The sequence below is a fragment of the Pseudophryne corroboree genome, chromosome 4 (assembly GCF_028390025.1).
Source record: "Pseudophryne corroboree isolate aPseCor3 chromosome 4, aPseCor3.hap2, whole genome shotgun sequence".
Classification (NCBI taxonomy): domain Eukaryota; kingdom Metazoa; phylum Chordata; class Amphibia; order Anura; family Myobatrachidae; genus Pseudophryne; species Pseudophryne corroboree.
The window spans coordinates 868,892,815-868,918,050 of record NC_086447.1 but is presented as its reverse complement, the minus strand read 5'-3'; the positions used below and the strand labels follow the sequence as shown (position 1 = coordinate 868,918,050).

At 48.5% G+C, this 25,236-nt stretch overlaps 1 protein-coding gene across 6 annotated transcripts in view; it reads right to left on the bottom strand.

Annotated features, from left to right (window-relative positions):
- Positions 1-25,236, bottom strand: part of CUL9 (cullin 9) — a 234,465-nt gene that overhangs the window by 26,567 nt on the left and 182,662 nt on the right. For all 6 annotated transcript variants that reach the window (XM_063918754.1, XM_063918752.1, XM_063918753.1 and 3 more), the window contains exons 28-35: positions 21,999-22,110; positions 21,673-21,872; positions 21,227-21,477; positions 20,575-20,929; positions 19,459-19,599; positions 19,034-19,198; positions 18,762-18,925; positions 18,547-18,640 (exon numbers count right to left, since the gene is read on the bottom strand). In XM_063918754.1, the coding sequence (XP_063774824.1) occupies positions 18,547-18,640; positions 18,762-18,925; positions 19,034-19,198; positions 19,459-19,599; positions 20,575-20,929; positions 21,227-21,477; positions 21,673-21,872; positions 21,999-22,110 (1,482 nt within the window). The remainder of the gene's footprint in view (positions 1-18,546; positions 18,641-18,761; positions 18,926-19,033; positions 19,199-19,458; positions 19,600-20,574; positions 20,930-21,226; positions 21,478-21,672; positions 21,873-21,998; positions 22,111-25,236) is intronic.

Here is a 25,236-nt window from a genome sequence, read left to right as displayed (position 1 = left end):
GTGCATCCTAGTCGCACTGCTTTGTAACTGAGACGCATAGTATATCTATCTATCTCAGCACATAGAGGCACAAACCTCCCAAGTGCACAGCAACAAAAGAAGTGTATATGACATTGTATATCCACAGGTAACATTGGGCTGTAGGTCGTGGAGAGGACCCGGGCACCAGAAAGTTAAAGCTTTCAACGTCCCAGAATGCTCCAGTCCTCTCTCCCTATACACCCCCCCTAGCTCAGGGACTTCAGTTTTGTTAGCAAGCCCAAGGAAACTGTTGCTCAAGATAAGAACCCATCAAAAGCCAGGTGCGTCAGGATGGGCGCCCTTAGGATCCTATGGACCTTGAAGAAAAAGAATTAACAAAGGTAAGTTTTACCATAACTTTTATTTTCTTCTGCAGTGTCCATAGTCTACCCAGGGAACATCGGTGATGTCCTACAGCAGTTGTTTAAGGGAGGGGATGCTCTTAAGCAGAGAGGAGTATCCAACATCCAAATGAAGCATCCTGAGAAGCAAAATGTGTCAAAGGCATAGAACCTTAGGAAGGTGTGGACAGAGGACCATGTGGCCGCCTTGCAGAGTTGTTCAGCAGACGCCCCACGGCGGGCTGCCCTCGATGGACCCACAAACCAACTAGAATAAACAGTTTCTGGAACAGGAAGGTCCGCTTGTAGGTAGGCCTGTGATATTGTTGTACGGATCCAACAGGCCATCCCCTCTTGTGGAATCCATTGAGGATGAATTGAGAATCCGTCTTTCTATTCTAATTTGAACCTTGGGGAGATATCCTGGTCTGGTTCTAAGAACAGCTTTATCCTGATAAAAAGAGGATTTTGGTACTTACCGATAAATCCATTTCTCTTTCATCCTCTAGGGGACACTGGAGTCCTATACAGTAGGGGTGTGAAGCCTTGAACCGGAGGTGTGGCACAATCTTAAATTAGCATTGTCTGCACAGCCGGCTCCTCCCCCTTCACATCCCTCCTCCCTCAGTTTGAAAAATTTGACTGAGAGAATAGGACATGACACTATAGCCCATGGCGAGGAACCGAACCGTACAACATATCAAACAGCGGCCAAGAACTCTTAACCGAAAAACTAACGCTGTTTGCACGAACTGATTAAAACAAGAACTTTGAACACAGAGGGTTGACAGCACCGAGGCGGGCGTCCAGTGTCCCCTAGAGGATTCAGAGAAATGGATTTATCGGTAAGTACCAAAATCCTCTTTTCTCTTTCATCCACTAGGGGACACTGGAGTCCTATACAGTAGGGGACGTCCCTAAGTTTTCCCCCAGGGAGGGAGTGCTGTCGGTGGCCTGCAAAACTAAAGGTCCGAACTTAGATTCTCTGGACGCAAAAGTATCAAACTTGTAAAATTTCACGAACGTGTGGGCTGAAGACCACGTTGCCGCTCTGCAAAGTTGAGTAGTGGAAGCACCCCTGGCAGCCGCCCACGAGGCACCCACTGATCGGGTAGTATGAGCACCCGTCTGAACCGGAACCTGTTTGCCACAGGAAATATAAGCTTGCCGAATGGCAAGTCTAATCCATCTGGACAAAGTCTGCTTAGATGTCGGCCAACCCTTCCTTGGCCCATCATACAGAACAAACAAATGGTCCGACTTTCGGAAAGACGACGTAACCTGTACGTATACCCTTAAAGCTCGGACAACATCCAATGACACGTCCTCATCTGTGAGACCCTGGAAAGATGGGACCACTATTGGCTGGTTTACGTGAAACCCCGAAACCACCTTCGGAAGGAAGTCTGCTCTTGTACGGAGTTCCGCCCTATCCTCATGAAAAACTAAGAAAGGACTCTTACAGGATAAGGCTCCCAACTCAGAAACCCGCCTAGCCAAAGCCAAGGCAAGTAATAACGTGACCTTCCAAGAGAGATATTTCAGGTCTGTTCTTGTCAACGGCTCAAAAGTCGGTGACTTCAAATATTCTAACACCAAACCTAAGTCCCATGGTGCCGTGGGAGGACGAAAAGGGGGTTGAATCCTCAGAACCCCCTGTAAAAAGGTTTGAATCTCTGGCAAGGATGCTAACCGCTGTTGAAAAAGGATGGAGAGAGCCGAAATCTGAACCTTCAGAGAGCCCAGCCTGAGCCCTCCCTCTAGACCGGCCTGAAGGAAAAGTAGAAGTCGAGATAAATGGAAGTTCGTTGAATTCCATCCCCGTTCCTGACACCAGGCCATGTACCGTCTCCAAATCCTGTAGTAGTGCCTGGCTGTGACCGGCTTCCTAGCGGCAATCATTGTAGGAATGGCCGTTCGTGGGATCCCTCTGTTTCTTAAGATCCGGGTTTCAATAGCCACGCCGTCAAACGCAGCCTGTTCAGGTCGGGGTGTAGGAACGGTCCCTGAGATAGCAGGTCCTCTCTCTGAGGTAACGTCCAAGGATCTTCCGCAAGTAACCCCTGCAGCTCGGAGTACCAACTCCTGCGGGGCCAATCTGGTGCGATTAGAATGGCCCACACTCGTTTCCGCTTTACCCTTTTCAGAACCCTGGGTATGAGTGGGAATGGTGGAAATATGTAAACCCTCCTGTAACACCAAGGAAGTGTTAATGCGTCCACTCCGTCTGCTGCTGGATCTCGAGTTCTTGACACATATCTGGGCAGCTGATGGTTTTGTCGAGACGCCATTAGGTCCACCTGAGGCAGACCCCATCTTCTCACAATCATGTTGAAAATCCGTGAATGAAGGCACCACTCTCCCGGATGCATGTCTTGGCGACTGAGGTAATCTGCTTCCCAGTTCTCCACACCTGGAATGAACACTGCCGAGAGAATGATGTCTCTTCTTTCTGCCCACAACAAGATCCTTGTGGCTTCCTTTAACGCCATCCTGCTCTTTGTTCCACCCTGACGGTTTATGTAAGCCGTCGTCGTGACATTGTCTGACTGAATCCTGATGTGTTGATTCATGACTAGGTCTTCTGCTAAGAGAAGTGCATTGTAAACTGCTCTTAGTTCGAGGATATTTATGGGTAGTTTGCTTTCCTGTAGCGTCCTCCGTCCTTGAAACTGATGGTCCTCTAGGACGGCTCCCCAACCTCTGAGACTGGCGTCCATCGTCAGGATCCTCCAATCCCAAATGCCGCATTTCTTGCCGGCCGTAAGGTTCTTGTGTAACGACCACCATATCAAGGAGACCCGTACTTGTGGTTGAAGTCGGATTCTCCGATGGAGAAGCCAGTGCGAGCCTGCTCCCTGAGCAATGAGGTTTATTTGGAATGGTCGGGAATGAAGTCTGCCGTACTGGAGAGCTTCGAACGACGCCACCATCTTCCCGAGAAGTTGCACACAGAGGTGCAGAGAAACGGTTTTCGTCCTCAGTACCTGAGCCACTAATCTCTGTAGGTCCTGGACCTTGTTCTCTGGTAAAAACACACGTAATAGGATCGTGTCCAAGATGAGACCGAGGAATTGAATCCGTTGAGTCGGTATGAGGTTGGACTTTTGGAAATTGACAATCCATCCATGTTGAATTAGAAATTGATGGGATGTCTGAACATCCTTGAGCAGTCGATTCTGAGATGGAGCCTTGATCAGTAAATCGTCCAGATAAGGTATAATCGTGACCCCCAACAGTCTCAGTCCTGCCACCATGACCGCCATGATCTTTGTGAAAATTCTTGGGGCTGACGCTAGACCGAACGGCAAGGCCCGGAATTGGTAGTGATCCGCTACCAGTGCGAACCTTAAGTAAGCCTGGTGAGTAGTCCAGATTGGAATATGCAGATATGTATCTTTTATGTCCATGGATACCATGAACTCGCCCTGTTCTAAGCCTGCAATGACTGATTGGATTGATTCCATCTTGAATTTGTAGACTCTTAAAAACTGGTTGAAAACTTTTAAATTGAGTATTGGTCTGACCGTCCCGTCTGGCTTTGGCACGACAAAAAGATTGGAATAGAACCCCGTTCCTCTCTGAGAAGCGGGAACCGGAATAATGACCTCTGCTTGTAGCAATTTGAGAATTGCTGCCCGTAGTGCCCTTGCTTTTTGAGGGCACTGAGGCAATCCTGTTGTAAAAAACTGACTGTGAGGTCTCTGTTGAAATTCCAGTCTGTATCCCTGAGAGATTAAGTTGTTCACCCAAAGTTCTGGTGAGGTTTTGGCCCAGATGTCCTGAAAACCTTCCAGTCGGCCGCCCACCAAGGGGGACCCCAGGTGAGCTGGGAGGCCGTCATGCCACGGTCTTGTCAGCAGGTTTATCCTGCTTTCTGGTCGCTGCCTGCGAGCGGCCTCTACCTCTGCCCCCGCGTGCTTGTGTACCGAAACCCCTACCACGGGCTCGAAAGGACTGTGATCTAAATGAAGTAAACGCTGGTCCCGAATAACCTCTCCTAGTTTGTGGAGCGGTTCTCGTATAAGGAGTAGGCAGAAAAGTGGACTTCCCCGCTGTAGCATGCGAAATCCACTTGTCCAACTCTGGTCCGAACAGCATTTCACCCCCAAAGGGGATGGATTCTACCGCCTTCTTGGTGTCAGAGTCTCCTTGCCATTCTCTGAGCCATAAAATCCTCCTAGCCGATATGGCCGATGCAGATATGCGCGATGCTATTCTGCTAATATCCTTAGAAGCTTGACACAAGTATGAAGCAGATTCTCGAATGTGTTCCGCCAGCTGTGTAATCTCTTCTAAGTTATTTTCCTCCTCAATAGCTTGTACAATACGGCCGGACCATGCAACCATGGCCTTGTTGACCCAAGCACAGACGATCGCAGGTCTCTGCGCTGCACCTGCTGCTACAAACATTGATTTTAACGCAGTCTCAACTTTACGGTCGGACGCATCCTTTAAAGTAGTTACGTTAGGAATTGGCAAGATTGTCTTCTTTGACAACCTTCCTAGGGAAGCATCCACTACCGGCGGAGACTCCCAATTGTCCATTACACCCTTAGGTAGGGGGTAAGTTACCTGAAACCGTTTCGGAAATTGAAAACGTTGGCAGGTTGTTTCCAAGCCTCTTCCATCTGAGATTGGAGGGATTTAGGAATGGGGAACTCTGCTGAACGCGGCTTCTGGGATTCGAACAAATCGAAATCTTCCGGCTCCCGGATTTCCGCTTCCTTAAAGCTTAGGATGTCCTTTACCACGTCAATTAAGGAATCCAGACCCGAGATCGCAGAGTCTTCTTCAGGAAAATCGGCGTCTAGGTTAGGTTCAATTAACTCACCTTCTTCCGTATCCAGAAGAAAACCCTCTTCCTCCTCAGATTCTGGTATAAGAGGAAGAGTTCTTTTAACAGCCCTGCGCACACTCGTATCTGCGTGTGCGGGCGGCGTTAACTTGATGAGAAATTCCTCCATCGTCTTTGAGAATCCCGCAGCCCATTCCGACTGCTGTTTTCGGGATTCTGCCATCTCCTTGGAGATTCTATTAGCAAGGTTGTCTTCCCATGCCTTAGCCAGAGCACTGCTCCCAGGTGGAGCGTCCTTGTCTAAGCAGGAGTCGCACACCCCGGAGCTGCCAACCCGCCTGCTCTTCTTGTTACATTTCGTACAAACATAGCAGGTCTTTGAGGTCTTGGTAGCCTTAGACATGTTTTTTTTTTTTAAACCCCTTACCAGGGTATTACGCAGCGCTTTCACCCTTTAAACTAGGAAGAGAAAGACTGGGAGATGACGGAAGCGAAGGTATTGGATTCGGCTGGAATTACCTGTCCCTTTTTCTCTATAAAAGGAACAGGCCAAACATTTTTTTTAAATAAAACACCAGCCGGTTTGCAACTCTCACACCCAAACTGTAAATCAGCTACGATGTTAGAGTTGGCTTGCTTCCGTGTATTTTCTCCGGGATCTTTGAAACAGAAGTCCCTTGAAAACATAAATTGTAAATTTTGATTACTTTTCAGGAGATCCTCATATGTTGCATATATACATTACACCAGCAGAGGGAGCTGTTACCTAACGATCCCTCTACTATATTAATGCATGCACTATCCAGGCAATGCAGCAGGGGGAGCTAATTCTTTTATAAAAAAACCTTCCCCTATGTACACTACTGGGGGAGGGGGGAGGACCCATCCTTTACTCAGCCTGGCGCCAAAACGAAGAAACATGGCCCCCACTAAATGTAAGCTTATAGAAAACAAGAGCCTGCAGCACTGTTATGAGCGTGTGGGCTTTGCTTTGCGCATACCTTCTTTCTCTATGCGCTGCTTTAGTGCGTCCAGTCCTGATGCTCTACTGACCCCCACACGCTGGCCGCTGGTGCGCGCCGAGTCCTCTATTCGGCGCGCTCCGGACCAGCTGGCCGGCGTGCGCCGGGACCCGCTGGCCGGCGTGCGCCGGGACCGTCTCCCGTAGCGCCGCCTGTGCTCCGCTCCGTCTGTGGGTCTCCTCGTTCGCTGTGCAGCGCGCCGCTCTGCCGTCCCTCCCTGCTCACAGGGAAGACAGGCTGAGTCCCGCGCCGCACTAAGGCTCCCACACGCCGGCCACCGTCGCTCTGCCGTCCCTCCCTGTTAGCTACTTCCCCGCTGTTTATATCAAAGGGAGATTTAAACTGCAATAGATGGACTGACTTTATAAGAGAGCGAGAGAGAGAGAGAAAATTATACTATGAGAGGAAAAAAAAAAAAAACTTTTACTAACTGGAAGACCCTAGCCTAAGCTTGTACGACCAGTACTCACTCTTAGTTGAATATTGAGGATCTCCTGTGGAGAGATGCAGGTCCCTTCAATAGGGATCTTTGTCTCTCTGATATCAGGCAGCCTTGTCCCCCTTTTATTAGGGTTACGCAGCCCCTTTTAGATTTTTAGTCAGGAGCTCAGTGCTCCACGTGCTGTACCTCCAGCACAATTTTTCAAACTGAGGGAGGAGGGATGTGAAGGGGGAGGAGCCGGCTGTGCAGACAATGCTAATTTAAGATTGTGCCACACCTCCGGTTCAAGGCTTCACACCCCTACTGTATAGGACTCCAGTGTCCCCTAGTGGATGAAAGAGAAATATCAGAAAAGGGGATCTGCAGGAGACACCCTTCTGGCAGATGCAATAGCCAGAATTAAGTATCTTTGCAGTTAGCCATTTAAGGTCTACGGAGTCCAGAGGTTCATATGTGGACTCCAGTAGTGCCTGGAGGACTATAGATAAATCCCATGGAGCTACTGGAGGGATAAACGGAGGTTGAAATCTAAGTACCCCTTGTAGAAAGGTTTGAACATCAGGGAACTGGAGGGATAAACGGAGGTTGAATTCTAAGTACCCCTTGTAGAAAGGTTTGAACATCAGGGAATATGGCAATACGTCGTTGGAACCATATAGATAAAGCTGAGACAGGCATTTTAAGCAATGGCAGTCATAGTCCAAGATCCAATCCCGCTTGTAGGAAAGCCAGGATCCTCGATACACGGAAGACGAAAGGGTCATAATCCTTAGAGGCATACCACTGGAAATAAGCATGCCACACCCTATAGTAAATCCATGCCGGAGCTGGTTTGTTCGTGCTTTAAGCATGGTATGAATTACATGATGAGAAACCCATTGATCTTAATAGGGATGACTCAAGAGCCACGTCGTCAAAGACAGGCGAGCTAAATATGGGTGTAAACAAGAACCTTGAGACAACAGATCTGGCCACAGAGGAAGTGGCAGAGAGTCGTCTATGGAGAGACTGTGAAGGTCTTTGAACCAACAGCACTTGGGCCAGGCTGGGACTATTAGTATGATAGTGCCTCCCCTCCTTGAACTTTTAAAGGACCCTTGGCAGAAAGGCAACAGGAGGGAACAGGTACGCCTGACAACTTCCACTTCACTGACAGAGTGTCCACGAAGACTGCTTCGAGGGTCTCTTGGTCGGGAGCCGTACACAGGAAGCTTGTTATTGTTTTGGTGGGCGGCCATGAGGTCCATCTCTGAAAGGCCCCGTTTGTCTACCAATAGTTGGAACACCTGTGGGTGTAGGGCCCAGAGAGATGGCGCTTGGCCAACCATAGGATATGTGCCATGCCATCTGACTGCGAGCTCCTACCTGGTGGTTGAGGTAGGCCACTGCAGTGGCATTGTTGGACTGGACCTGAACAGGTCTGCCCTGAACACTGTGCTTTGTTACTTGGAGAACCCTGTGGATCACTCACAATTCCAGGATGTTGATTGGCAATAGATTCTCTGTGGGAGTCCAATGACCCTGGAAGGAGTGCTGGCCTGTCACTGCGTCCCAACCTCGGAGACTGGTATCTGTGGTCAGGAGCACCCAGTTCAATATCCAGAATGGACAACGTTTGTCCAGGTGGGACTAATGCAACCACCAGGTCAGGGATAGGTGAACCTCCGGAGAGAGGACCATTGTCTCAGCTCTGATAAGATGATGTTGTCCATTCCATCTGGACAGAATTAAGTGTTTAAGAGGTCTGGAGTGGAATTGGACGTATTTCACCATATCGAAGGTAGACACCATGGACCCCAGGACCTGCATCGCTGAGTGAATTGAGACTCTGTGGTTGTGAAGGCGTTTACGTACTAGCATTTGTAGTGCAGAAATCTTGTCTGTAGCATCTGTTGGGAATCCTCAGGGAGGATTTTTGCCAGTTGATGACCCAGCCATGGTCTTGTAGAAATGCTATGGTCATCTGCATATGACAATGGAGGATCTCCGGTGATTGTGCTAGGATAAGCAAATCATCCAGATAAAGTAAGATTCTGACTCCCTGGCGATGGAGCTGGCCCACCATGACAGCCATTATTCTGGTAAAGACCCGGGGAGCCGTGGATAGGCAAAAAGACAGTGCTTGGAATTGGTAATGCTGTTGTAGGCCAGAAAATCTGAGAAACTGATGATGAGCAGGTGTAAGAGGCGTATGTATGCATCCTGAATATCCAGTGATATCATGAAATCCCCCGGTTCCAAATCCAGTACTATGGAACGGACAGTTTTTATATAAAACATAGGCACCCAGATAAACTTGTTCAGAGACTTGAGATTCAAACATGGAATAAAACCCCTGCCTGTGTGTGCCAAGGAAACTGGAATTATTACTCCTGCGTCCCACAGAGACTGTACAACCTTTTGAAGAGCCAGGGCCCTGGCTTGATCCTTTGGTGGACCTGTACAAAATAACCAGTGAGGAGGGCCCTTCAAGAATATTAGAGCGTAACTGTGGGAGACTACTTCCTGAACCCAGCCATCCATGGTGGTACAACATCAGGTGCTTGTGAACCGAAGAAGTTACATAGTTACATAGTCAGTGAGGTTGAAAAGAGGCAAAATGCCCATCGGGTTCAACCTGTATTCTGCTTTAATCTGTTCATATTATAATGTGCCTGCTGAATTAATGGTTTAGTACCGATTGACAGAAATGATTCCTACCACTCCCAGATAATTTTAATGTCAATATGCTAAAGCCCTGAATACGTTTTCCAGTTAGAAATGTGTCCAATCCATTTTTAAATGCATTTACAGAGTCTGCCATTATTACCTTCTCCGGCAGTGAATTCCAAATCTTTATTGCTCTTACCGTGAAGAACCCTTTCCTATGTTGTGTACGGAATTTTCTCTCTTCCAGCCTCAACGAGTGCCCAAGCGTCCTATACAGAGTTCTTTTAATAACCAAATCCGCTGCTAGCTCCTTGTAATGACCCTTTACATATTTAAAGATATTAATAATGTCACCTCTTAGTCTACTCTTTTCTAGTGTATACATATTTAACCTAGTAAGCCTTTCCTCGTATTCCAGCGACTCTAACCCTTTAATCAATTTAGTAGCTCGCCTTTGAACTCTTTCTAGTTCCCCCGATATATTTTTTATAATATGGTGCCCAGAACTGAACACAATATTCCAGGTGCACGCGTACCAATGATTTGTACAACGGCAGAATTACATCCTCGTCCTTTGTCTCAATACCCAGTTTAATGAACGCAAGCACTTTACTTGCCTTCTTTACTGCAGTTTGACATTGTGTACTGTTATTAAGCTGGCCTCCCACCCTGGGGTCCCCCAGGAAGAGGCCCGCTCCATCATGCGGCAGGTTTGTCAGTGGCTTTGATAGCAGGGTGTCTAGTAGCCCAGGCTGGTTTCGTACGGGGCTTGGCAGTCCTGTTGGACGTTGAGTGGCATGGAAATGGTTGTCCTTTAGCTTTTTTTTTTTTTTAGCAACGAAAGGACCTGGTATAGTTGGGGTCCGGCCTCGGGGTAGCTACCGAGGGTAAAAACGCAGTCTTAGAGACCGCTAGCGTCGCCACTATCTCACCCAACTTCTTACCAAACAGGATGTCACCTGTAAATGGCAAGGTTTCAAGAGCCTTTTTAGAGTCACTATCTGCTTTCCATGATCACAGCCAGATCATTCTTTGTGCAGCAACTGAGGTAGCGGAGACCATAGAAGTTAGGAGTCCCATGTCAAGAGCCGCTCCTTCTAGGTAAGAGGCCGCCTCTCTAATATTGGCAATGTGCGACAATTGTATCTTATTAGCATCAGATGGTATGCTGTCTTTCAGAGCATCCACCCAACTTTCAAAAGGACTTTTCAACCCAGGCTGAGGCCAGAGCTGGCCTAGTGACTGCCTCTAAGAGAGAGTACATAGATTTAAGGCAAGTTTCCACTTCACTATCTTTGGTATCCTTCAGTGAAGACACTGATGGTATGGGTAACGTGGACCTGCGCACGAGGCGTGCCACATGAGAGTCCACAGTGGGGAGTGCCTCCCACTTTGCACAATCTTTAACTGGAAGAGGGTAAAAGGTAGTTAAGCGCTTCGGTATCTGAAATTTTTTGGTAGGTGTAGCCAATGCTTCCTGCATAAGTCCCATAAGTTGCTCCGACTGAGGGAATTCAGCTTTCACTACTTTAGGAGACTTAAACACCGGCGCCTTAGATTTAGGAGCAGATTGTTCATCCTCTATTTCCAGGATATACTTAACCGCCCTTACTAGGGCAGGTACATCTATTGGCGAATGACGCTTTTCCTCAGCTGAGGGGGAATCAATGAGAGAAGCGCCTGTCTGATCTGACTCCCCAGATGATGCTTCCAAGTCTGACAGTTGCATCAACTGAGGACTGTAAGGTACGCTTCTGTGGTTTAGCAACTTTAGATTTGTCAGTTTGCAACATCTGCTGGAAAGCAGCAGAGGTTTGGGCAAAATTTTGTGCTGAGTGGGAGAGTACATCCACCCGGGGGGGGGGTGGGGGGCTGCATAGGGAGCATGGGAGGATGTAGTAGGGCAGGCTGCAGCTTCTGTGGAAACCCCACAGTAGTAGGCTGATCAGCGGTCCGCTATTTGTGTGAGGAGCTGCGAGAAGGAAGCCCAAGGGGGATCCTGTGCCTGTTCAGCTGAGGTAAACTGGTGAGGAGGATTGTAGTGCACTGACTATCGTTAATAGGGTCCTGAGGGTATAATCCCACTGCACATGTCCTGCATGTAACCAGTACTGGGGCAGCAGGCTCCTTATTACCTTTCCCTCTGTTAGACATGGAAATATTAACAGCAGACAACAGTGTATGGCTAAATATGCAATGTGACTCCCCTTGCAACTGTGTACAGATGTTAAATACGATACACCCTTATACACCTGTACTGTTAGGGTTATGAGAATAAAGGGATAGGTATACTGTACAGAAGAAATCAGACAGCAGAGCTAGAAAAAAAAGACACAAACAATGCATAAATATTGCAATGGGCCCTGAAATCAACTATCCAGACCGCACTGGCTGGTAGGATTTAGCGCTGTATAACCTGGCCGTGGGGGGGGGGGGGGGGGGGGGAGTATACATGGAGACAGGACCCAGCGTTCACGGAGACCTGTAACTTCAGCCTGCTATCAGTGCAAATGGCTGCCGAGCGACTATGCAAGGGAGGAGGGTCAGGGAGGAGCAGTTCAGAGGCAGGAAACTGCAGTGGAGACTCTCTCTGAGCCAGGGGGAGGGGCCGCTGGTGAAGTGTACCCCCCTGTGCTGACGTTAACCCTCAGGGCTCCTGGCCACTACTAAATACCCTGTGCCGCTATTTATGGTGGACTAGTGGGGTCACGGACGGTCTGGTGCCCACATCAGCGATTCTGGTCTGTCTCTGCGACTGGAGGAGAGACCACACATAAAGACGCAGGTCTCCATGAACGGAGACCTGCCTTACCTGTCCCCCCGATGTCCAGCTGCAGTCTGTGGGTCCCCGGGAGCCATGCTAGCTGTCAGCTGCCCGGCACACGCTGAAATCACAAGACCACTCAGTGGTGTCGCGGCACCAGCGGGGGTTATGGGAGTTGCAGTGCTGGTGTCCACAGAACAGCCTAGTGCTGCTACTCTGCTATGAGTAAATAAAATCATAAAATGAAGCTTGGGGCTGCTTAAAAGTCTAATGGTTCATCCGGCTCCTGCCGGCACCAGAACAAAAACGAAAAAGTCCCTGAGCTAGGGGCGGGCTATAGGGAGAGAGGACCAGAGCATTCCGGGACGTTGAAAGCTTTAACTGTCCGGTGCCCAAGTCTTCTCCACAACCTACACCCCGATGTTCCCTATGGACCCTGCAGAAGAAAATAAGATTTTACTTACCGATAAATCTATTTCTCGGAGTCCGTAGTGGATGCTGGGGTTCCTGAAAGGACCATGGGGAATAGCGGCTCCGCAGGAGACAGGGCACAAAAAGTAAAGCTTTTTCCGATCAGGTGGTGTGCACTGGCTCCTCCCCCTATGACCCCCCTCCAGACTCCAGTTAGGTACTGTGCCCGGACGAGCGTACACAATAAGGGAGGATTTTGAATCCCGGGTAAGACTCATACCAGCCACACCAATCACACCGTACAACTTGTGATCTAAACCCAGTTAACAGTATGATAACAGCGGAGCCTCTGAAAGATGGCTTCCTACAACAATAACCCGAATAAGTTAACAATAACTATGTACAATTTATGCAGATAATCCGCACTTGGGATGGGCGCCCAGCATCCACTACGGACTCCGAGAAATAGATTTATCGGTAAGTAAAATCTTATTTTCTCTATCGTCCTAGTGGATGCTGGGGTTCCTGAAAGGACCATGGGGATTATACCAAAGCTCCCAAACGGGCGGGAGAGTGCGGATGACTCTGCAGCACCGAATGAGAGAACTCCAGGTCCTCCTTAGCCAGAGTATCAAATTTGTAAAATTTTACAAACGTGTTCTCCCCTGACCACGTAGCTGCTCGGCAAAGTTGTAATGCCGAGACCCCTCGGGCAGCCGCCCAAGAGGAGCCCACCTTCCTTGTGGAGTGTGCCTTTACAGATTTAGGCTGTGGCAGGCCTGCCACAGAATGTGCCAGTTGGATTGTGCTACAGATCCAACGAGCAATCGTCTGCTTAGACGCAGGAGCACCCATCTTGTTGGGTGCATACAATATAAACAACGAGTCAGATTTTCTGACTCCAGCTGTTCTTGCAATATATATTTTTAATGCTCTGACAACGTCCAGTAACTTGGAGTCCTCCAAGTCACTTGTAGCCGCAGGCACTACAATAGGCTGGTTCAGATGAAATGCTGACACCACCTTAGGGAGAAAATGCGGACGAGTCCGCAGTTCTGCCCTGTCCGAATGGAAAATCAGATATGGGCTTTTGTAAGATAAAGCTGCCAATTCTGACACTCTCCTGGCAGAAGCCAGGGCTAGAAGCATGGTCACTTTCCAAGTGAGATATTTCAAATCCACCTTATTTAGTGGTTCAAACCAATGAGATTTTAGAAAATCCAAAACTACATTGAGATCCCACGGTGCCACTGGAGGCACCACAGGAGGCTGTATATGCAGCACTCCCTTCACAAAGGTCTGGACTTCAGGGACTGAAGCCAATTCTTTTTGAAAGAAAATCGACAGGGCCGAAATTTGAACCTTAATAGATCCCAATTTGAGACCCATAGACAATCCTGATTGCAGGAAATGTAGGAATCGACCCAGTTGAAATTCCTCCGTCGGAGCACTCCGATCTTCGCACCACGCAACATATTTTCGCCAAATTCGGTGATAATGTTGCACGGTTACTTCTTTCCTTGCTTTAATCAAAGTAGGAATGACTTCTTCCGGCATGCCTTTTTCCATTAGGATCCGGCGTTCAACCGCCATGCTGTCAAACGCAGCCGCGGTAAGTCTTGAAACAGACAGGGACCCTGCTGAAGCAAGTCCCTCCTTAGAGGTAGAGGCCACGGATCTTCCGTGATCATCTCTTGAAGTTCCGGGTACCAAGTCCTTCTTGGCCAATCCGGAACCACTAGTATCGTTCTTACGCCTCTTTGCCGTATAATTCTCAATACTTTTGGTATGAGAGGCAGAGGAGGAAACACATACACCGACTGGTACACCCAAGGCGTTACCAGCGCGTCCACAGCTATTGCCTGCGGATCTCTTGACCTGGCGCAATACCTGTCCAGTTTTTTGTTGAGGCGAGACGCCATCATGTCCACCATTGGTCTTTCCCAACGGGTTACCAGCATGTGGAAGACTTCTGGATGAAGTCCCCACTCTCCCGGGTGAAGATCGTGTCTGCTGAGGAAGTCTGCTTCCCAGTTGTCCACTCCCGGGATGAACACTGCTGATAGCGCTATCACATGATTCTCTGCCCAGCGAAGAATCCTTGCAGCTTCTGCCATTGCACTCCTGCTTCTTGTGCCGCCCTGTCTGTTCACATGGGCGACTGCCGTGATGTTGTCCGACTGGATCAACACCGGTTTTCCCTGAAGCAGAGGTTCTGCCTGGCTTAGAGCATTGTATATTGCTCTTAGTTCCAGAATGTTTATGTGAAGAGACGTTTCCAGGCTCGTCCTTACTCCCTGGAAGTTTCTTCCTTGTGTGACTGCTCCCCAGCCTCTCAGGCTGGCGTCCGTGGTCACCAGGATCCAATCCTGTATGCCGAATCTGCGGCCCTCCAATAGATGAGGACTCTGCAACCACCACAGAAGAGACACCCTTGTCCTTGGAGACAGGGTTATCCGTAGGTGCATCTGAAGATGCGACCCTGACCATTTGTCCAACAGATCCCTTTGGAAAATTCTTGCGTGGAATCTGCCGAATGGAATTGCTTCGTAAGAAGCTACCATTTTTCCCAGGACTCTTGTGCATTGATGTACAGACACCTTTCCTGGTTTTAGGAGGTTCCTGACAAGCTCGGATAACTCCTTGGCTTTTTCCTCCGGGAGAAAAACCTTTTTCTGAACCGTGTCCAGAATCATCCCTAGGAACAGCAGACGAGTTGTCGGCATTAACTGGGATTTTGGAATATTCAGAATCCACCCGTGCTGTTTTAGCACTTCTTGAGACAGTGCTAATCCCATCTCTAGCTGTTCTCTGGACCTCGCCCTTATTAGGAGATCGTCCAAGTATGGGATAATTAATACGCCTTTTCTTCGAAGAAGAATCATCATCTCGGCCATTACCTTTGTAAAGATCCGAGGTGCCGTGGACAATCCGAACGGCAGCGTCTGAAACTGATAGTGACAGTTTTGTACAACGAACCTGAGGTACCCCTGGTGTGAGGGGTAAATTGGAACGTGGAGATACGCATCCTTGATGTCCAAGGATACCATAAAGTCCCCCTCTTCCAGGTTCGCCATCACTGCTCTGAGTGACTCCATTTTGAACTTGAACTTCTTTATGTACAGGTTCAAGGACTTCAGATTTAGAATAGGCCTTACCGAGCCATCCGGCTTCGGTACCACAAAAAGAGTGGAATAATACCCCTTCCCTTGTTGTAGAAGAGGTACCTTGACTATCACCTGCTGAGAGTACAGCTTGTGAATGGCTTCCAAAACCGTCTCCCTTTCGGAGGGGGACGTTGGTAAAGCAGACTTCAGGAAACGGCGAGGTGGATCCGTCTCTAATTCCAACCTGTACCCTTGAGATATTATCTGCAGGATCCAGGGATCTACCTGCGAGTGAGCCCACTGCGCGCTGTAATTTTTGAGACGACCGCCCACCATCCCCGAGTCCGCTTGAGGAGCCCCAGCGTCATGCTGAGGCTTTTGTAGAAGCCGGGGAGGGCTTCTGTTCCTGGGAAGGAGCTGCGTGTTGCTGTCTCTTCCCTCGACCTTTGCCTCGTGGCAGATATGAATAGCCCTTTGCTCTCTTATTTTTAAAGGAACGAAAGGGCTGCGGTTGAAAAGTCGGTGCCTTTTTCTGTGGGGGAGTGACTTGAGGTAGAAAGGTGGATTTCCCGGCTGTAGCCGTGGCCACCAAATCTGATAGACCGACTCCAAATAACTCCTCCCCTTTATACGGCAAAACTTCCATATGCCGTTTTGAATCCGCATCACCTGACCACTGTCGCGTCCATAAAGCTCTTCTGGCCGAAATGGACATAGCACTTACCCGTGATGCCAGTGTGCAGATATCCCTCTGTGCATCACGCATATAAAGAAATGCATCCTTTATTTGTTCTAACGACAGTAAAATATTGTCCCTGTCCAGGGTATCAATATTTTCAATCAGGGACTCTGACCAAACTACCCCAGCACTGCCCATCCAGGCAGTCGCTACAGCTGGTCGTAGTATAACACCTGCATGTGTGTCTATACTTTTTTGGATATTTTCCATCCTCCTATCTGATGGATCTTTAAGTGCGGCCGTCTCAGGAGAGGGTAACGCCACTTGTTTAGATAAGCGTGTTAGCGCCTTGTCCACCCTAGGAGGTGTTTCCCAGCGCTCCCTAACCTCTGGCGGGAAAGGGTATAATGCCAATAATTTCTTTGAAATTATCAGTTTTTTATCAGGGGCAACCCACGCTTCATTACACACGTCATTTAATTCTTCTGATTCAGGAAAAACTATAGGTAGTTTTTTCATACCCCACATAATACCCTGTTTAGTGGTACCTGTAGTATCAGCTAAATGTAACGCCTCCTTCATTGCCAAAATCATATAACGTGTGGCCCTACTGGAAAATACGGTTGATTCGTCACCGTCACCACTGGAGTCATCGCCTGTGTCTGGGTCTGTGTCGACCGACTGAGGCAAAGGGCGTTTCACAGCCCCTGACGGTGTTTGAGTCGCCTGGACAGGCACTAATTGATTGTCCGGCCGCCTCATGTCGTCAAACGACTGCTTTAGCGTGTTGACACTATCCCGTAGTTCCATAAATAAAGGCATCCATTCCGGTGTCGACTCCCTAGGGGGTGACATCCTCATATTTGGCAATTGCTCCGCCTCCACACCAATATCGTCCTCATACATGTCGACACACACGTACCGACACACAGCAGACACACAGGGAATGCTCCTAACGAAGACAGGACCCACTAGCCCTTTGGGGAGACAGAGGGAGAGTTTGCCAGCACACACCAAAAGCGCTATATATATATCAGGGATAGCCTTATAATAAGTGCTCCCTTATAGCTGCTTTGTTATATCAAATTTTCGCCATAAATGTGCCCCCCCCTCTCTGTTTTACCCTGTTTCTGTAGTGCAGTGCAGGGGAGAGACTTGGGAGCCGTCCTGACCAGCGGAACTGTGAGAGGAAATGGCGCCGTGTGCTGAGGAGATAGGCCCCGCCCCTTTTCTGGCGGGCTCGTCTCCCGCTATTTAGAGAAATTAGGCAGGGGTTAAATATCTCCATATAGCCTCTAGGGCTATATGTGAGGTATTTTTAGCCTTTATAGGTAATCATTTTGCCTCCCAGGGCGCCCCCCTCCCAGCGCCCTGCACCCTCAGTGACTGCCGTGTGAAGTGTGCTGAGAGGAAAATGGCGCACAGCTGCAGTGCTGTGCGCTACCTTTTGAAGACTGCAGGAGTCTTCAGCCGCCGATTCTGGACCTCTTCTGTCTTCAGCATCTGCAAGGGGGCCGGCGGCGTGGCTCCGGTGACCATCCAGGCTGTACCCGTGATCGTCCCTCTGGAGCTTGATGTCCAGTAGCCAAGAAGCCAATCCATCCTGCACGCAGGTGAGTTGACTCCTTCTCCCCTCAGTCCCTCGCTGCAGTGATCCTGTTGCCAGCAGGAATCACTGTAAAATAAAAAACCTAGCTAAACTTTTTCTAAGCAGCTCTTTAGGAGAGCCACCTAGATTGCACCCTTCTCGGCCGGGCACAAAAATCTAACTGGAGTCTGGAGGGGGGTCATAGGGGGAGGAGCCAGTGCACACCACCTGATCGGAAAAAGCTTTACTTTTTGTGCCCTGTCTCCTGCGGAGCCGCTATTCCCCATGGTCCTTTCAGGAACCCCAGCATCCACTAGGACGATAGAGAAATTACAAGATACCATCTCCATGATAAAGGTGCACATGTTTTCGGATTGGTCTGAGTCCTGTGGGTGCCCAGAGACAGCTAACCTTCCTCTTACTCCTTCCCACCTTTGAGGCCCCTCCTGGAAACCTCTACTTAAATGGGGAATGTTGTTTCCATCCTTTAACTTTCTTTAGACATCTGCCCTGTTATCTATACTTACATCAAGGCTACATGTACTAAGCGACGCTTTTCAAAGCCGCCAAATCGTCAGCCGCTTTAGCAGCTGGATTTATATTTTATACAAACTCAATAAATTATATAACTTACAACTAAATTCAACAAATGAAAAATCAAACAGAGAGAATTAAATGGCCCAGTGTAAGCTTATATGGCGGACTCAGGCTCGGTCACACTCACCATAGCAGAACAGTTGTAATAATCTTTATGGGTGGGCTTCCAGGGTTTGAGGCACCGCCAGCAAAATCCGTGGTTACATTTGGCACAAGTCATACTGCAGTGGGGAAAGAGATCAGTCATCAGACCGGAGAAAGGGATCTATCTGGAAGTAGTGGGGGCGGTTACAGGTTTACACTGACGGTTAGGGGTCAATTCCCCATTATTACGTTACTTACTGCAGACAGCCCTCATTTTTCTCAATCGGGGCCTGACAGCTGGGACAGTGCTTTGATATGAGCTTCGTCAAGTGCTTGCTCTGAGCTTCAACGGTCATTCCCTCGTAGAATCCCCCATCATCCATCCACTGAGACATGTGACTGCAGCTGGCCGGGTAATGAGCCTGATACATTAAGGATAGAAGGGAAAAAAAAAAAAGACCATTACACTCTGAGGTTCTAGCTGTACAACAGACTGTCAGAGCACGGAACCACCGGATGGGAAGACTCACTTCAGGAAAGCTGCAGTTGAAGCAGGAGAGCCAGGAGCACTTGGCACAGGCTGCCCCACTGCCCAAGCCTTCTTTGCAAAGGATGCGGTCGCAGCCTTGAGGGTTTGTGCACCAGGTCAGGTTAGAGCAACTTTCCACAAAACCACGCAGCAGTGCTTTCTCATACTACAGGAGGCAAAGAATCAAACAAGGTTATACAAGGTCTGCTTCTCCACACAGATCACGATATATTAACCTACACAACGGAGAGCAAAGGAAATGTTTTACATACAGATGGGATAGAAGACCAATAATTTACATGCAGACAGAGGAGAGAAGGACCTGGGTAGACCAAGACAGAGAAAAAAAAAAAAAAAAAAGACTAAACCATCACTGGACAAGCAGGAAAAAGCTTCCATGAGATCCAACATTAGTCTCTGCTATACCTTCTCAATGACCTCTTTGGACGATATGATTTTGCGGATGAATTCAGAAGTAGGCTGTGCCAGACAGTCTGTAGTGGGACATGTGCAAGTCAGCACAAGGTTCTGCTCAATCCGGGTGGTGAGATATTCATTCCAGCAATTCTGCACACATGAAGGAAGCTATTAGTGTAAATCAGAGTCCCCTGTATTAACAGTCAACCCATCAAATGAAGCTCATTCATCAGCAATTACAAAAAAAAAAAAAAGAATTCTGTGATTTTCAGCGTCCCTCTCCCCAGCCGATTTAACAATTCTCCAATCGGCCAATATGCCCTCATATATTTGCTATATTTTACAGTGATTTGCAGATCTTTTTCATCCACAGATATGCAATTCATGAAAGTGCTCATACGTCATCTTAAAGGCCCACATCATCAACTATAGATAGTTCTAATATCGAAACGGCTGATGGTTACCATACACTGGCAATCTACAGCCCTGATTGGTCTGCGACACCCAACATGTTGGACAACCTGATTCACCAATTCCAAACATTTTTTGGTGAACCCCATACTACAATTGTGATTGTTTTCCAAAATTATCAGCAAAATGCAGAATTGGCTCAATTGACTGCAGTTGTATGGGTCCCATAAGATAACAGGTTGGGAAGAAAAAAAAACTATACATGATCCCTTCATAGGTTTCCTCGGTCATCGTTGCCGCAAACGAGTCGCACAGGCGTACTAGTCGCATCCTTGTACAAACTGTTCCCTTGAGCGTATGCAAACATGCAAACCTATGGCTTATGGGTGCGTGCGCAGTGCACCACCAAGGCCTCGTGCAGACTAGTCGCAGCAATTGCGAGCAGATTGCCGTGGCTGGCGGCAAAGATGAGCTAGGACCCATCTGTAGCACAGCCCACTGCAGTCACTCTTCAAACTGGTGGAATAGAACTATACGATAGGGCTGGAGACCACTTTCATAAAACTGTGTATGCAAAATAACAAACCACCAAATAAAAAGTATTTGAATGAGGAGCCAACATAGGGCTGTCCAGCAATTATCTCAAGTTCACTGTTATACATTCATAGTCCCTAAGCACTGAGCCATCATCTTGGAACATAAAAGGTGTCTCACCTTACAGCAGCAGTGCTTACAGCACAAAGACGGGGGGCTGTCAGAGGGACTCAGCGGACTCATACACACAGGACATGCGGGCTGTGGGCTCTGAGATTGGAGTGGAGCCTGTACCTCCAACCCGGACGCGATCAGTAGAACCTCGGGGTCATCAGTGTACTTCTGCAGCAGCAAGTCCATGTTCCACTTGCAGTGGATGAGAAGGTGCTGGGCGGTATCCTGGGTAACACTTAGTGTTTCTGATACTTGACTAACCATCTGACACATCAGGGCCCAGACTTCCTCCTGGCTCAGAGTGCGCCCCATGGGGAGTAGAACAGACTCCAAAACCGCCTGCTCGACCACTCCTCCAGAGCTGGAACAGAGGACTAACCATTACAATATATAATACAATGTTCTCCTGTCCTGTTTCCCTAAACTGGATGTCATGAAACACCTGATGAGGGAGTAAATCCAAACGAAATGCCAGAAGACTACAACACTAATCAATAAATATATATGGGTGATACTGTACCTATGCCCGGGATTATTACAGTCCTGTGAGACAAGCCCTCATATCATCCATTATTTCAGCTACATAATGAGCGTCGCGCTCCAATTCTGCGACGTTCCAATACTCAATATAGCATTTCCAGAAAAACCTTAATGGTACCTGGAAGACTTGATGACCATGTCCTGCTTCTTCTTGCTGGAACTCTGGAAGCTGATGTGGGCTTTGCCCTTGTGTGGTGTGGAGGGATCCTTGGAAAGGTATTCCAGAATATGGGGGCTATCCTCACTGCGACGGGCATAGCCCTGACTAATGAGGTACATGATGCAGGACAGGACGTCTGTGTGGCTACAACTGAAATTCAGTAAATTGAGGCTCTTTCCAAACTCAGATTTCTGACAGGATTCAATGACCTGGAGAATAAAGAATATTAGTGGTTTATGTTCTCTTAGCACTGGAAAAGTGATGAGAAATGGCGTCTCTGCAAGTGGTGTCAACAAGTGTGTCAGCAACATAGAGATACAGGACATGCGCCAATATTTCCATATATTATGGTCAACATGAGAGATGGCTATAAAGTTACTTCATGAAGACTGTAGCAGGCTTACCCGGAACACCACATTGTCAATATGAAGCTCGTTTTCTTCCTTCATTATCTGTGTTATTAGACAGAGGATAATGTTCCTTTTCTTTTCTAATGTCCACCCTTCATCTTCCTCCACGTTCAGGTATGTCTGTTTGGGCAGCAGCTGTAAAACCTTTCTTGGACCTTGTTCTATTAACTTCTCTTCATTCAAACACAGGAGCCCTTCAAAAATGCAAGATATTCAATGGACAGGAAAAAAGATGGGGAAGACGGGCGCAGAGATGGGGAAGACAGGAAGGGAAGGGTACAAAGTTTACAACACAGACACACTGGAAAGACATAGAATACCTTTCTTCTTGTGTGCCAGGATACTCCCCTTGGTAGTTAGAGGAGCAAGTGCGTGGCTCACAAGGGTCTCTGCTAACCCCGTAGACTGAACAATTGCCTCTTCCAAAACTTCCTAGAAACAAGCAAAGCGCACCAGTCTTAGTACTACCACATACAGGAGACACAAACACACAATGCACCCATCCCCAAAATGTCCTATTATATAATCCCATCAAACCAGCCAATATCCTCCCATCCACCTCGTTGTACCAGACTGCATCTCCCCACCACCATTGTACCAGACTGCATACTCCAGTCTTACACCATACCAGACTGTATCCTTCCATCCAACACCATACCAGACTGTATCCTTCCATCCAACACCAAACCAGACTGTATCCGCCCATCCACCACCACTATACCAGACTGCATCCTCCAATCCAACACCACTACACCAGACTGTATCCTCCCATCCAACACCACTGTACCAGACTGCACCCTCCAATCCAACACCACTATACCAGACTGTATCCTCCCATCCACCACCACTGTACCAGACTGCATACTCCAATCCAACACCACTATATCAGACTGTATCCTCCCATCCAACACTATACCAGACTGCACCCTCCCATCCAACACCACCATGCCAGACTGTATCCTCCCATCCACCACCACTATACTAGACTGTATCCTCCTATCCAACACCACTATACCAGACTGTATCCTCCTATCCAACACCACTATACCAGACTGCATTATCCCATCCAACACCACTATACCAGACTGCATCCTCCCATCCAACACCACTACACCAGACTGCACCCTCCCATCCAACACCACTACACCAGACTGCACCCTCCAATCCAACACCACTATACCAGACTGCATCCTCCCATCCAACACCACTACACCAGACTGCACCCTCCAATCCAACACCACTATACCAGACTGTATCCTCCCATCCAACACCACTACACCAGACTGCACCCTCCAATCCAACACCACTATACCAGACTGCATCCTCCCATCCAACACCACTACACCAGACTGCACCCTCCAATCCAACACCACTATACCAGACTGCATCCTCCCATCCAACACCACTACACCAGACTGCACCCTCCCATCCAACACCACTATACCCGACTGTATCCTCCCATCCACCACCACTGTACCAGACTGCATACTCCAATCCAACACCACTATACCAGACTGTATCCTCCCATCCACCACCACTGTACCAGACTGCACCCTCCAATCCAACACCACTATACCAGACTATCCTCCCATCCACCACCACTGTACCAGACTGCATACTCCAATCCAACACCACTATATCAGACTGTATCCTCCCATCCAACACTATACCAGACTGCACCCTCCCATCCAACACCACCATGCCAGACTGTATCCTCCCATCCACCACCACTATACTAGACTGTATCCTCCTATCCAACACCACTATACCAGACTGTATTCTCCTATCCAACACCACTATACCAGACTGCATTATCCCATCCAACACCACTATACCAGACTGCATCCTCCCATCCAACACCACTACACCAGACTGCACCCTCCAATCCAACACCACTATACCAGACTGTATCCTCCCATCCAACACCACTACACCAGACTGCACCCTCCAATCCAACACCACTATACGAGACTGCAACCTCCCATCCAACACCACTACACCAGACTGCACCCTCCAATCCAACACCACTATACCAGACTGCACCCTCCAATCCAACACCACTACACCAGACTGCACCCTCCAATCCAACACCACTATACCAGACTGCATCCTCCCATCCAACACCACTACACCAGACTGCACCCTCCAATCCAACACCACTATACCAGACTGCATCCTCCCATCCAACACCACTACACCAGACTGCACCCTCCCATCCAACACCACTATACCCGACTGTATCCTCCCATCCACCACCACTGTACCAGACTGCACCCTCCAATCCAACACCACTATACCAGACTGTATCCTCCCATCCACCACCACTGTACCAGACTGCATACTCCAATCCAACACCACTATACCAGACTGCATCCTCCCATCCAACACTATACCAGACTGCACCCTCCCATCCAACACCACCATGCCAGACTGTATCCTCCCATCCACCACCACCATACTAGACTGTATCCTCCTATCCAACACCACTATACCAGACTGTATTCTCCTATCCAACACCACTATACAAGACTGCATAATCCCATCCAACACCACAATACCAGACTGTATCCTCCCATCCAACACCACTATACAAGACTGCATAATCCCATCCAACACCACTATACCAGACTGTATCCCTCCCATCCACCACCACTACACAAGACTGCATCCTCCAATCCAACACCACTACACCAGACTGTATCCTCCCATCCAACACTATACCAGACTGCACCCTCCCATCCAACACCACTATACCAGACTGTATCCTCCCATCCAACACCACTATACCAGACTGTATCCTCCCATCCACCACCACTATACCAGACTGTATCCTCCCATCCAACACTATACCAGACTGTATCCTCCCATCCACCACCACTACACAAGACTGCATCCTCCAATCCAACACCACTATACCAGACTGTATCCTCCCATCCAACACTATACCAGACTGCAGCCTCCCATCCAACACCACTATACCAGACTGCAGCCTCCCCACTATACCAGACTGTATCCTCCCATCCACCACCACTACACAAGACTGCATCCTCCAATCCAACACCACTACACGAGACTGTATCCTCCCATCCAACACCACTATACCCGACTGTATCCTCCCATCCACCACCACTGTATCAGACTGTATCCTCCCATCCACCACCACCACTATAACAGACTGCACCCTCCCATCCAACACCACTATACCAGAGTGTATCCTCCCATCCAACACCACTATACCAGACTGTATCCTCCCATCCAACACCAGACTGTATCCTCCCATCCACCACCACTACACGAGACTATCCTTCTATCCAACACCACTATACCAGACTGTATCCTCCCACCCAACACCATACCAGACTGTATCCTCCCATCCAACACCACTTTACCAGTCCTTATCCTCCCCAACATTGTGCCAGATATCATCCAGTCTACCATCAACGTACAGACTGTATCTTCCCATTATCAACCCCACTGTACCACACTGTATCCTCCCATCCACCCCCACTGTACCAACCTGTATCTTCCCATCAACCCCACTATACCACACTGTATCCT